The sequence below is a fragment of the Myxocyprinus asiaticus genome, chromosome 26 (genome assembly GCF_019703515.2).
Source record: "Myxocyprinus asiaticus isolate MX2 ecotype Aquarium Trade chromosome 26, UBuf_Myxa_2, whole genome shotgun sequence".
NCBI classification, from domain to species: domain Eukaryota; kingdom Metazoa; phylum Chordata; class Actinopteri; order Cypriniformes; family Catostomidae; genus Myxocyprinus; species Myxocyprinus asiaticus.
In genome coordinates, this window is record NC_059369.1 from 41,145,809 (window position 1) to 41,158,462 (window position 12,654).

General features: G+C 38.9%; 1 protein-coding gene across 2 annotated transcripts; it reads left to right on the top strand.

Annotated features, from left to right (window-relative positions):
* Nucleotides 1-2,560: 2,560 nt before the first annotated feature.
* On the top strand, nucleotides 2,561-8,672 carry LOC127416907 (SLIT and NTRK-like protein 3). 2 transcript variants are annotated; one of them, XM_051656502.1, is made up of 3 exons: nucleotides 2,561-2,981; nucleotides 3,328-3,404; nucleotides 4,328-8,672. In XM_051656502.1, the coding sequence occupies exon 3, from the start codon at nucleotides 4,377-4,379 to the stop codon at nucleotides 6,990-6,992; it is 2,616 nt and encodes an 871-aa protein (XP_051512462.1). In that variant the 5' UTR covers nucleotides 2,561-2,981; nucleotides 3,328-3,404; nucleotides 4,328-4,376; the 3' UTR covers nucleotides 6,993-8,672. The 2 variants fall into 2 exon arrangements, with proteins under 2 accessions (XP_051512462.1, XP_051512463.1); XM_051656503.1 differs by lacking the exon at nucleotides 3,328-3,404.
* The last annotated feature ends 3,982 nt before the right edge of the window (nucleotides 8,673-12,654 follow it).

The following is a 12,654-nucleotide window of genomic DNA, read 5'->3' on the forward strand; positions in this document are numbered from 1 at the left end:
GGTCACTCTTAAAAATGTATGAATTTCAGTGCATTAGTTAGAAGGCAAAATATGTCAGAACTAACGTAACTTTTCTGAGCCATTTTCGCAATTACTTTTAAGCAGCTGGTACCAAATTCCACTAACGTTTGACAATAAGTAACTGTTCAAATAGGTTTTGTCTTCATTTTGAACAGTAGGCCTATATATATATATATATATATATATATATATATATATATATATATATATATATTATTTTATTTTTTACACTTTTTTGTTAAATATTGTGCTTTAAGTGTGCTTGAGCTACCTCTCTTTACCATATAGTAAATGCTACTTAATTTAAAATGTTCTCTTCTAATGCAATGACAAAAGTCCAAATTATTTTTGGGGCCATATACACTATAGCATGATAATCATAAGTATACAAGTATATAATATGATATTATGTAGAAAATAAGTGAACCAGCTGAAAGCCAGACCTCATGTCTCTTAAGTGACAGAATGGTACAGAACACTTAGGTGACTGCAGCTTATTCTAGTAATTGAGGTAATAGTAATTGTTCTAGTAATTGAGGCCTTGGAGAAGGGGTGGGGAAGCAGAGCAGGGCAGATAAACACACATCACAACCTCACATACTTCATGTGAACAATCTAAAGTCAATGTATTAGATACAAGAAAAGAAACAATACTTGAGATGTGATATAGAGACAATCAGATACCTGGGGATACACATGCTCTGCATTTTGCAATCCATTTTCCAACATTACAAAATGAAAGAAACTAAAACAGGAACTGAAAAATAAATAAGAGGTGGTGGAAATTTGAAATCAGCCAATTTCAGCACCATGGACAGGGAATGTGCCAATGTTTACTATGCTTTGACTGTGTGTTGGGTTGACAATTAGACCTATATCTGAGCCCAGTAACCCTGTGAACAAGTAACCCATCCAGAATTATGATATATGGCAATATATATACATAAAATACAAACATAGTTTGTATATTCATGAATGGTTTTTACTGATAAAGTCACAGACTTGTACATACAGAATATGCAACATATTTTTTCCCAAATAATAGTTAAAAAAAAAAAAATGATATATATATATATGAGTGTGTGTGTGTGTGTGTGTGTGTGTGTGTGTGTGTGTGTGTGTGTGTGTGTGTGTGTGTGTGTGTGTGTGTGTGTGTGTGTGTGTGTGTGTCTATATTTAAAATGCCACTAAGGTTTGGTTGTGGTAGGCTATATATAATACTAGTAACAGTCTTACCAATCAGGTCTTATGAAGCAAGAACATGTTCATGTTGTTCCTATTGTCTATTCAAAGGATTTTCAGGAACATTTGGGGAAGTTATCATCTATAATTCAGTTTTGTGCCAGTTACAGGACAGATGTTGAGTGAGAATTCAACAGGGAAATAAAATGGCAATAAAAAAAGCTCATTTCAGTGAGTTACCAGAAGTGTGTGTGCACCATAAAGTGGTTTTGACTAGCATCACAGATTTCATATGATGATATGTAATAACCAAAAATGATTGTAATGATAGTTATAGCTGTCATCATCATCATTATCCTTAATTTTTATCGTCCTTGAAAATTCCAATTAAGCATGACTCTCCGAAATTACAGTAACTTCTCATAATGAAATCTCGTGTGAATTTGTTTAAACATATACGCCCAGACTTTCATTAAGTCTTTCATTAAGACATTAGCTAGATAATTAGTAGATGGGTAGTTTCATCATCTGAAAAAGTACATTTACATTCACATAGGAATATACAGTATAGGCCTGGCCAATATATAAAAATGTATGTGAATCAAAGTTCCATGACATTTCTGACTGTTAGAATGTACTTGAATGACCTGATGAGCATTATGTAATGTAATAAATGTGTGTTAATGTTATTATTTAAGATATTATATAGTGTTACCCATTCTATCTCCCTCATTTCGATGTAAAATATCATGAAAATGAAGGTACCCTATGCAGTGTCCACGCGCAGAGCTCGGTTGCCCGCTGCAGGCAAGGCGCGGGAAGACAAGACGCGGAAAATCAGGGCGCGGAAAAGCAGGGCGCGGGAAGTCAAGACGCGGGAAAGCAGGGCGCGGGAAGCGCACGGAGCTTCACACATGGAACGCTACGGAGGATTTTATTTATTTATTTATTTATTTATTTATTTATTACCTCAGCAGCCCTTTACTGCAGAGAAAACCGAACGAAATGCACACAACGAAAGTGGGAGAAGGAGACACTCATTGCAACGAATTCATTGAAACTTTTCAAGGAAATAAAGACTGAGAGCAAAATAAAATTGTCACAATGGAGTTTAACGGAAACTCTATGTATCAGGAGAGAACTGATGGAAGAGAACTTGAATAAGCTTCGACTTTATGATCGTTGCATGCTCTTGTAAACGAGGAGATGAGATGAGGTGATCGTCCAAAAACAAAACGTTACATCGCTGATGAAGAAAGAGAGAGAGAGCACGGACTCGCGCGCGCGCTCCCGGTGCGGCACTCGGCGCGCTCAACAGCTCGTGCCTCCTCCATCCCAACCCTCTCTGCCAACATCACCGACGCCAACGCTGTCTCTCCAATCTCTGCCCTCTCCCTCCCCGCTCGCTTTTCTTAAAGCTCATTTCCGTGACGATCTGAAGCTTTTTCTCCGGTACGATGAGAGATGCCAGCAGCGCAGCAGCGGGACGAGCCGAACCGAGCCGCTCCGAGCGGAACTGAGCTGCAGTTTTCTCTCAGGCTTCAAGACTGAGCTAAACCTACACCATAAACAAACCTATACTTAGGAGAAGAAGAAGAAGAAGAAGAAGAAGAAGAAGAAGAAAAAAAATATTTCATTCAAATCACGTCTTCATCTTCTCTCTTATTCTTGGTCTGAGAGAGAGGAGAGGCAGGTCGACAGAGAGAGAGATAGTGGGGAAAGGGAGAGGGAGAGATCCAACAATCATTAAACTCGTTCGGATGTTCTATTGAAGAAAGGTGAGTTTTGTGCGAATGCGATTTCAGAGGTTCTCAGATTTTGGGAGGTGACTTCACTGAACAGCATAAACTCAATATTTAATCAAATGATGCATTGATTTGTTTCTGATGTAACTGCGCAGAGACTGCTACACAAATTACCTTCAGCAGCTTTTGACATTACAACAAAACATATCTTATGCAAGCTGAATGCTAAGTTATAATTATACACTAATACATCGCAAAGTGGGATGGAGATTATACGTGTGCGTAAAACGTGGAGATTTGATTCTGCGTTTCATTCCAATGCACGTCTGTTTTTTTTATTTTTTATTATTTATTTATTTATTTATTTATTTATTTTCAGTCATCAATCGGAGGCAGACAGGGACCACCCGTCTTCAAACCCGCTGGAGATGTAAAGTTGGATACCACTAAAACCGAGTAGGTATCCGCTACAGCTTTGGAGATAGAAGGACATTGGAATTGATTGCCAAAGCCAAGGCATCAGAGAAGGGTGGGAGGAAAGCAATACAAAGTGTGCTATTCATGGAAAATTGCTGGGAATTTTACCCATCTCCTCTGGATAAAAGACGAGGATCTTTTCGAGGGCTTTTTTTTTTTTTTTTTTTTTGGTCCCATTATTCGTTTCAAGAACCCAGAAGACAAGAGATTTACATGTATTTACTAATAAGCAGATTGTGGCACACTCAGCAGCATTTGGCTCCAAGTTTCTCCACTGATCTGCTGATAGCACGCAACTGCGATCTGCGCTAATTAAGTGTGTTCAGACTGTGGAAGCAAATGACCTCCGTTACGCATTAAAGGTCTAATTGAGGTTTTGGCGACAACCTTTATGAGATACACCTGTCTTCTGCTTCTGGAATGTTTTAAATGAATACTGCCGTCTTTTATTTTCATTTTTATTTATTTATTTATTATTATTATTATTATTATTATTTGCCTTTTATTTGTTGATCTAATGCTTTTGAGATTGAAACTAACATGGAATGGATTGGTTATCTAAACTGAACAAGTGTTGCCTGCACTGTGTGTGACCGATGTGGTGAGACTTAAAAATGGCAGTTTTATATTCCCTAGTGATAGTCAAGTGCATTAAACGGCTTTGAGGTCCTTTTATTTAATGCAGTCCTTGAAAATATGTGTGATGCTTATCTCCAAAAGTCCTGTATTTGTGTATTTGAGAGATGTCAAGCCCAAAGATAATGCACAATCTCTATCGTAAACATGCTATTATGTGGAGAGAGGAGGTGTCTGTTGTGTGATTTATTGTGCACAGTACCACAGTTGTGCGCTGTCTGAGGCTTCTTGTCTCTCTCACTAATTTTTACTGTGTTTGGTTGCAGTGCTGTGAAGTGGCTCTCAGCCTTAACTTCATCAGGACTTGGAGGAAGGATGCTGTGGTTTACCCTGCTAAGCACAATAGCTTTAGGATGGACTACGCCGATTCCTCTGTTGGATGAGTCAGAGGAAATTGATGAGCCTTGCTTTGACCCTTGCTACTGTGAAGTCAAGGAGGGTATTTTCCACGTCCACTGCGACAGCAAAGGATTTACAAATGTCAGCCAGATCTCTCAGACGTGGACGAGACCCTTTAAACTCAATCTGCAGAGGAACTCCATGCGCAAACTGTATTTTAACAGCTTTTTGCACCTCAACAACGCTGTGTCGCTCAATCTGGGGAACAACGCGTTGCAGGACATACATGTGGGCGCATTCAACGGCCTGAGCATTTTGAAAAAGCTATTTCTTCATGAGAATAAACTGGAGGTATTTAGGAATGACACTTTTATGGGGCTGGAAAGTCTTGAGTATCTCCAGGCGGATTACAATGTCATCAAGAGAATAGAGAGTGGAGCGTTTCGGAACCTGCACAAACTCCGAGTACTTATTTTGAATGACAATTTAATACCCGTGCTACCCAATTTATTATTCAGGTCTGTGTCACTGACGCACCTTGACTTGCGTGGCAACCGCTTAAAAATTCTACCTTATAAAGGGACTTTGGAATACATCGGTCGTAGCTTGATGGAGATTCAGCTAGAGGAAAATCCATGGAACTGTGTGTGTGACATTGTGCAGCTTAAAACGTGGCTAGAGCGCATCCCTTACACGGCTCTGGTGGGTGACATCACGTGTGAATACCCCTTTCATTTACACGGCAAGGACCTTCGCGAGATCAAGAGGACTGAACTCTGTCCTTTACTCTCTGAAGCAGAAATGGAGGCCAAACATGGCATTCCCAGATTACCGTTTAATAACGAAAATGTCTGGCCCACCAAGCCTTCGTCTATGTTATCGTCTTTTCATAACACAGCCTCCTCAGTGGAGTACAGAGAGAGACATGTAAAGCCAACTAAACGGCCCAGACCAACAAAAACACCACCCACTCCTCGTAGCATTTACCCAGGGTTGAATCAGCCTCCTATTGCTGCCTATCAGACCAGACCCCCTATACCAATAATTTGCCCAACAAGGTGTATGTGCAATTTACACATCAATGACTTAGGTCTCACCGTCAATTGCAAAGAGAAAGGCTTCCACAACATTTCCGAGCTCTTGCCACGACCACTTAACGCAAAGAAACTGTATTTAAGTGGGAATCTGATACAGAAAATTTACAGATCAGATTTTTGGAACTTCTCCAGTTTGGATTTATTGCACTTGGGTAATAATCGGATATCATACGTTCAAGAAGGCGCCTTTATGAACCTACCTAATTTGAAAAGTTTATACTTGAATGGCAATGACATCGAACGGCTCACTCCAGGCATGTTTCGTGGTCTGCAAGCACTTAGTTACTTGTACTTCGAGTACAACGTCATTCGAGAGATCCAACCGGCCGCATTCAGCCTCATGCCGAACCTGCAGTTGGTTTTTCTCAATGACAACCTGCTGCGCACCTTGCCCGTGGATGCCTTCGCTGGCACCTCTCTGGCTAGGCTCAATCTGCACAACAACTACTTTCTATACCTTCCTGTGAGTGGTGTACTGGAGCATCTTCACTCCATCGTTCAAATCGACCTGCACCAGAACCCCTGGGACTGCTCTTGCGACATCATCCCACTCAAACAGTGGATTGAGAAGCTCAGCTCCGTCATTGTTGTGGGGGAAGTGACCTGCAAGACCCCAGATTTCGCTCTTGGTAAGGATCTGCGCACTCTGGAGGTGGAGGTCATCTGCCCTGAGCTGAAATTCACAGCGTCCTCTCCGGTTCTACCCAATGACATGACAGCAACCAGCGGTTCTGAGTTAGGATATGCGCCAGCGACGGTAGCTGTCCCACTCTCTGTGCTCATTCTCAGCCTGTTGATTCTCTTCATCTCAGCAGTGTTTGTGGCTGCTGGTCTGTTCGCATTCGTTCTACGGAGACGAAAGAAGCTTCCCTTCCGGAAGCGGCAGGAAGTTGATCTTACGGGCATTCAGATGCAGTGCAAGATCTTTGAGGAAAGACCGACCGCCTCCCCTGAGAAACCACCTGGTCACGTCTATGACTACATACCCCATCCCGTTACTCAGATGTGCAACAATCCCATTTACAAACCACGAGAGGGAGAGACTGAGGGTGAGCAGTTTGCAGAAACCAAGGAAAATAACAGTAATTATCGAACTCTTCTGGAGAAAGAGAAGGAATGGACGATGGCTGTGTCCAATTCCCAGCTCAACACAATCGTCACTGTTAATCAGTCCGGCGACATGGCAGGCTTTCATGAGAATGGAGTGCTTTGCCCCACCATGATTGACAGCCAGAGACCGACCCCAACAGTGGGTTTTGTAGACTGCCTATATGGCACCATACCCAAATTAAAGGACATGCATGTTGCACATGCACAGCCCCAAGGAATGCAATACCCTGACTTACAGCAAGATGCCAGATTAAAAGAAACATTACTTTTCACTGCAGGAAAAGGATTCCCAGAGCAAACCCAAAGTGAATACCTCGAGTTAAGGGCCAAACTTCAGACCAAGCCGGATTACCTCGAAGTCTTGGAGAAGTCATATAGATTCTAATTGAATATAAATGAATATTCAATTTCACAACCCCTCCCCCTTCTTCACCCAAGCCCACAAAGATTAAGTATAAAAAAAGAAGCATGGCAAAATTATACAGTATGTATCACACACACATACACACACAGTTCCCCCAAGTCACTTTGGAGGAAAGGCCATACTCAGATTTTCAATGAAGTGCCTTTTTTCAGAGTAGCCAGCAATGTTACCACCCATTATTTTTGTATGGAACAGATTTGTCGTTGAGCCTCTGGAGCTTAATTATCAAAATATGATCAAAAGAAGCCTTCAGTTGCCGGGATTCATGGCATTCGTGTGAGGATGCACACTTGCCCTGGCACAGTTTGTAGAATATTTGCAGTTTGCAGCATGCATTTAACTGCAGAGGAGGGTATTGATGAAAACCATACAGCGACATATTACCCATTCAGTGGTCTATTTCATTTTATATAACAAAAGACGATAGAGCTCTATCTCAAGGACGCTCCCAAGGATCAATATTTGTGAATATATAAAGACACTTCAAGATTTTATGGAGTTCAACGCACTTTCTTATAAAAAACGCTTCTGGATACTATCACTAACAGCTTTTTAGGAAGCACTTTTAATGTTTTCTCTCTCTCACAAAGATTTGACAGAGTTAGAAATGTGCATATATTTATTCTGTAATTTCAGTGAAAGATTTAATTGTAAAGGTAATGTTAAATCAATGTATAGTGATTATGCGTCTGGTATAGCCTTCTTAATAAAAATACAAAGTCTTAAATCAAATAAAAAGGGTACCAATGCATACTATTTGTGAGAAATAGATTTCACGTATTGGTTTGCCGCTTAAACTGTTTTTTTTATTTTTTTCTTAGTTTTATTTTTTTATTTATTTATTTCAAGACAAATTATAAAATGCACATTAACCTACCAAGATTTCACTGCTGCTAAGAGGAGCCAAATACTCCTGCCTGCCTATATGCATGTGCCATTGATGGGTGTGAACAAGAAAAGAGATCTGGCTTTGGATTAGATTTTAATCAATCTGCAAGGTATGTTTTTACACCCACCCAGACCTGTCGACAGCATTACACAACTTTTAAGACAATGCAGTGTTACTTTTAAAAGTGTCCACACGAGGGAGAAAGAGAGACAGCCTCACATCAAATGTGGCAACAATGGGCTAACATAGATGTTTGATTATTTGAGACAAAAGCTTAAAATCTTCTTTTGTCTGTTTTGAGATACAATAGTGTACTTAGTGGCATTTCTATGAAATTATGCTTGTGCGTGTGTGTGTTTGGGGATAATGTCACATATTCTTTTTGTGCATCACTCTAGGGACATATTTTCATGCTAGAAAATGATATATTTAACGAAAATAGATTTTTGACTCCCATTTAAAAACAAAGATGGCATTTTTTTTTAAAACCAAATATAATGTCTGTCAACGCAAGCTATGTTCAATTTCAGTCCATAACCATTGAATACAAACATAGATCGTCTACAATTAATCACAATTAATCTTTCTAAGGATACTTAACATCATTTGTTTGTTTGTTATGGTTGAGTTGGTTGAAGTAGCTTCAAATTCTTGTTTAACACCAACCAATAATTTTATTCATTACTTTTTTCACCACATTCACCATTTACCCAGCCTGTTTTGTCAGTTTTTTTCAATAAATTCTGCTTATTCCATGGTTAACCAAACTCCCTGTTGTGCAAATCTGTTTCACATCAATATGTGTTTAAAAAAAAGCCCTTATACATTTTGTCATAACAACAACAACAAAAATATCTGTTTGTTATAATGTCACCCAACAGTTGATACAAAAAACTATTGATATGTCTTTGTTTATTTCAAGGTATGATACTTTTTGGATTGTTTTTAGAGTGTTTGGTCTTCTTCAGTGGACGTATAGGTATGTAGGGTGTATACAGGTTGTGCAGTGCTCTCTAAAGTGGCCTTTATCTGTTCTCTGTGATGAAGAACATCTCAGGGGACAGTAATGGTCTTAGCGACAATGTCACCTTGCTGTAGAATGTCTGTGTTGTCCTTGTCTCTATATTTCAACATTATGGTCTTTATTTTTGCAAAAGGGTAGAGAACCTAATGATGTATAATATCCGTGTCATCTGAGTTCGTTTTTAGATATTTATGATAGATAAAACATAATTAAAATAATAAAGATGTTCTTAAAAGCTGACCTGGGTAAAATACGTAATAAGTATCATTCTTGTCTTAGCTAAAATTAATTATTATTTAATTATTATTGTTTCAAATTGCCTACCTAGTTTGCCTTCCTTTTGGAACACAGACCAATGTAATGGACAGCTCTAGAACAAACTGAGGAGTTATCTTGATTTTCCAATATTTGTTAGAACTTATTCACCTTACTTGTCTACTCGGAAGGATGAAGTGTACCATTTTAAAGACTTCAGTAGGGCACAGACCATGTTGCGACCTTAGTTACATATCAAACCCAGATCAAATTTGCTTTCTGCCACTTTGTACTTGACTTGCAGGCTTTCGCAAAAGAAAGATAAAGCTATTTCTTTTCTGTGCCATGTTATCGACTTTTATTGTGTGTAAATGTTGTGCTTGTTAGTAGTTTTTCCCCATGTCTTGCCTTTAATTATTTCTCCTAAGGTTAATCTTGTCTTGTGAGGTCTGTGCTTGCTAAATGATCAGTTGGTTGGTTGGGGCTTATGTAATCTATACATGATTTATGTTAAATGACTGTAGCTCATTTGTAATATCGAACGATTTCCTACCTCAATGTCATCATTTTGTTTGTGGCATTGTCCTGATGAACCATTGACATGGATGCCATCTTTGCAGTCTGTAGCTTGTTTGTTTCTTGATGTGATCTTTGTTGTGTGGGTTGTGATGGAGCTTCCAATCTGCATTTCACTCAGTTTCTTCCTCCTCTTGATGACTTGTTCTTGGGCTTTTCAAAAGGCTTAATTAGCTAAAACGATCAAAACCGGAGGAGGTGGATTGAGGGGGGAAATTAAAAAGGAAACAGAGCGAAGAAAGAAAGAGAGTTGGATTTAAACAGGCCAAGCTTGCAGTGTAGCATGTAGATTCATTGTATCTGATGAACAGGTGGCCTAGAATGTACCAAACATTGAATTTTGAGGAGCATTGGGTTGTAGGAGAAAATGGGGTTATTGCTGCACCTTTAATCAATAGACGATATGCAGAAATGATGGGGTTACTATCCCTTAGCTTTTATGTACAGTGGCCCCCAAAACTATTGGATTATTAAGACACACAACATTTCTGAATTGCATTGCATTAGATAGCAAAATATCACTTTATCTAATTCAATGACATTAATGTGCTATATTTAAAGTGCAGCTTAAGTGTTCAAATAATTTTGGGGACCACTGTAGATTTATCTATTTATTTATTTATTTCACTATTGTGGTATAAATCTTTGCTATTTTGTGAGAGATGTAGTCAAAAGCGTGAATATGACTTTAGAAGCCTGGGGAATATAGAATGTCTAATGACTCATGGCAGTGGTGATGGTTGCTGTCCGTCGTGCTGAAATCACTGTGCATGCATACAGAATAGAAATAGAAGCGCTAAAGTGTTTCTGAAATATCTAAACTAATTTAGTAAACTTCAAATCTCCTTACACAGTATTAGTGTTGCAATTTTAAAAATGCAATCCTCCTCAAAGATAATTACATAAATGCTGGTTTTGTATGTTTAAGATTGGATTTTTGTAACATATACTGTACATGACAACAATTTGCTTGTTTCTGTATTAGTTTAATTATTCAATTATGTATGGCTTCTCTGTAGAGGAGCAAGTTAAAGCTGATTTTTGCATCCAGCTACCCCATGTGAGCAGCCATTCACCTGTCTAACAATATCTTTGTGTAGTGTGTGTGTGTAGATACAGAGAGGAAAAGTTAAAAAGAATAAGAGCGAGAAAGAACCAGAGAAGAGGCAGGCAGAGAATTAAATAATGTGTGCTAGTGAAAAAGCTTCTCCCTGAATTTTACTACAATTGCAAGTATTGTGTTAGGCAGAATTATGTTCTGGCTGATGTTTAGGTGTGGGCACTGAGCATACAGCAGTTTTCTCTCTTTTCTTTTGTTCTTTTGGTTTTCTTTGCAGCTTTTTCATGTAGGACAAAGAATGAGAACAGATAAATAAATAGAGAGAGCGAGAAGTGGGGGATGTCATCTGCCATGTGTCTGCAGCTGCAGTATAAAAGCAGTCACACATACTTTTCTAGATTCAGCTATTGTTGCAGGGCACAGGGCAGCCACCTTCAAAGAAATTATGTCTCATTGCAGCTTTGTGCAGAGACTAAAAGCATGCGTACTTACTTCAGAGACCAAGATAGAAGGAAAGATCAACTGATAGATTTATATTGAATTTATATTATAGGAAATCATTTGTGTCTAACACTGTTAGAAGTCTAAGCATAAGGCATTGTGAAACAACCCCATAACCCATTGTGAAATTGTAAAACTGTAGTCAAACTGCTGTACGGACAGACAGACAGACAGACAGATAGACGGATAGATGGATAGATAGATAGATTTTGACACAAATTAAAATATAGAGTACATAATATATATATTATAGACAGAACATGAAGACCAACAAACTAAACAAGCAAACTGTTCTGGGAGGATAGTGAGATACCAGCACACAGAGAAAGAAAAAGAAATCAAGAATCAGGGAGAGATCAGCATTAACTGAAGAACAGAGAACAAGAGCAGACCCTCGGGATACATGTGCTGACCCCGCATTTGAAGTGCTGTGCTCGTTTGTGAGAGACAATGTGCTGAATATTCCTAGAAACGTTCGGATCACATTACCAGGTGCTCTCATGCTATAAAGCTCTCAGAGAAGGCCTTGTGAATGCTGAAAGGGCTTGCTGTGTACTGTATTGTAGAAGGCAGTTAACTTCCTTTGGCTCTTGGAGCTAATAGAATGTACCTCGGAATGGTAGAGACACAGCTGAGTGTATCGATCCGAGCTGGCAGCGCCTGCCACCGCTCAATAGAAATATCTATGCAAGCACTTGATTTTGACTCTTTGTGCTTGTAAAGTAAGTGCTTATTGGGGGGATGGGGGACTACTTGGGCATGTGCATATGAGTTTGAAACTTGTGCATAGATTTACATGTTTTATTCTGTTGTTCTACATTTGTGAGTGTATTTTTGTTAGGGGGTTTTGCACAAGCAAGGTCGGTTGCGTCATTCGTCACTGGACCATGCCAAAACCTTCATCCAACCATTGATGCTTTCACTGGTTTTATACTGGCAAATCCTTTTACATCTGCTAAATGCAAATCAGAGTTTTGTTTGTTTATATTTGTGTACAACATCTGCAGTGCGATGTTTTTTTTAAAAATGTAAAAATGCAGAAAGTTTTTTTGTGAGGGTTAGGGTTAGGGGATAAAATCTATAGTTCGTACAGTATAAAAATCACTATGTCTATGGAGAGTCCTCATAACCACACCAACATGTGTGTGTGTGTGTGTGTGTGTGGCCGGGTTTGGGTGGTTTACGAGGAAATTTTTTTAGGTTATAAACTGGTAATTACAAGAGTATTATGCTATAAATGTGGTTTATGAGGACATTTCTAGTGTCCCCAAAATTCAAATCACTTAACAAACATACTAAACAATGTTTTTTTGAAAAT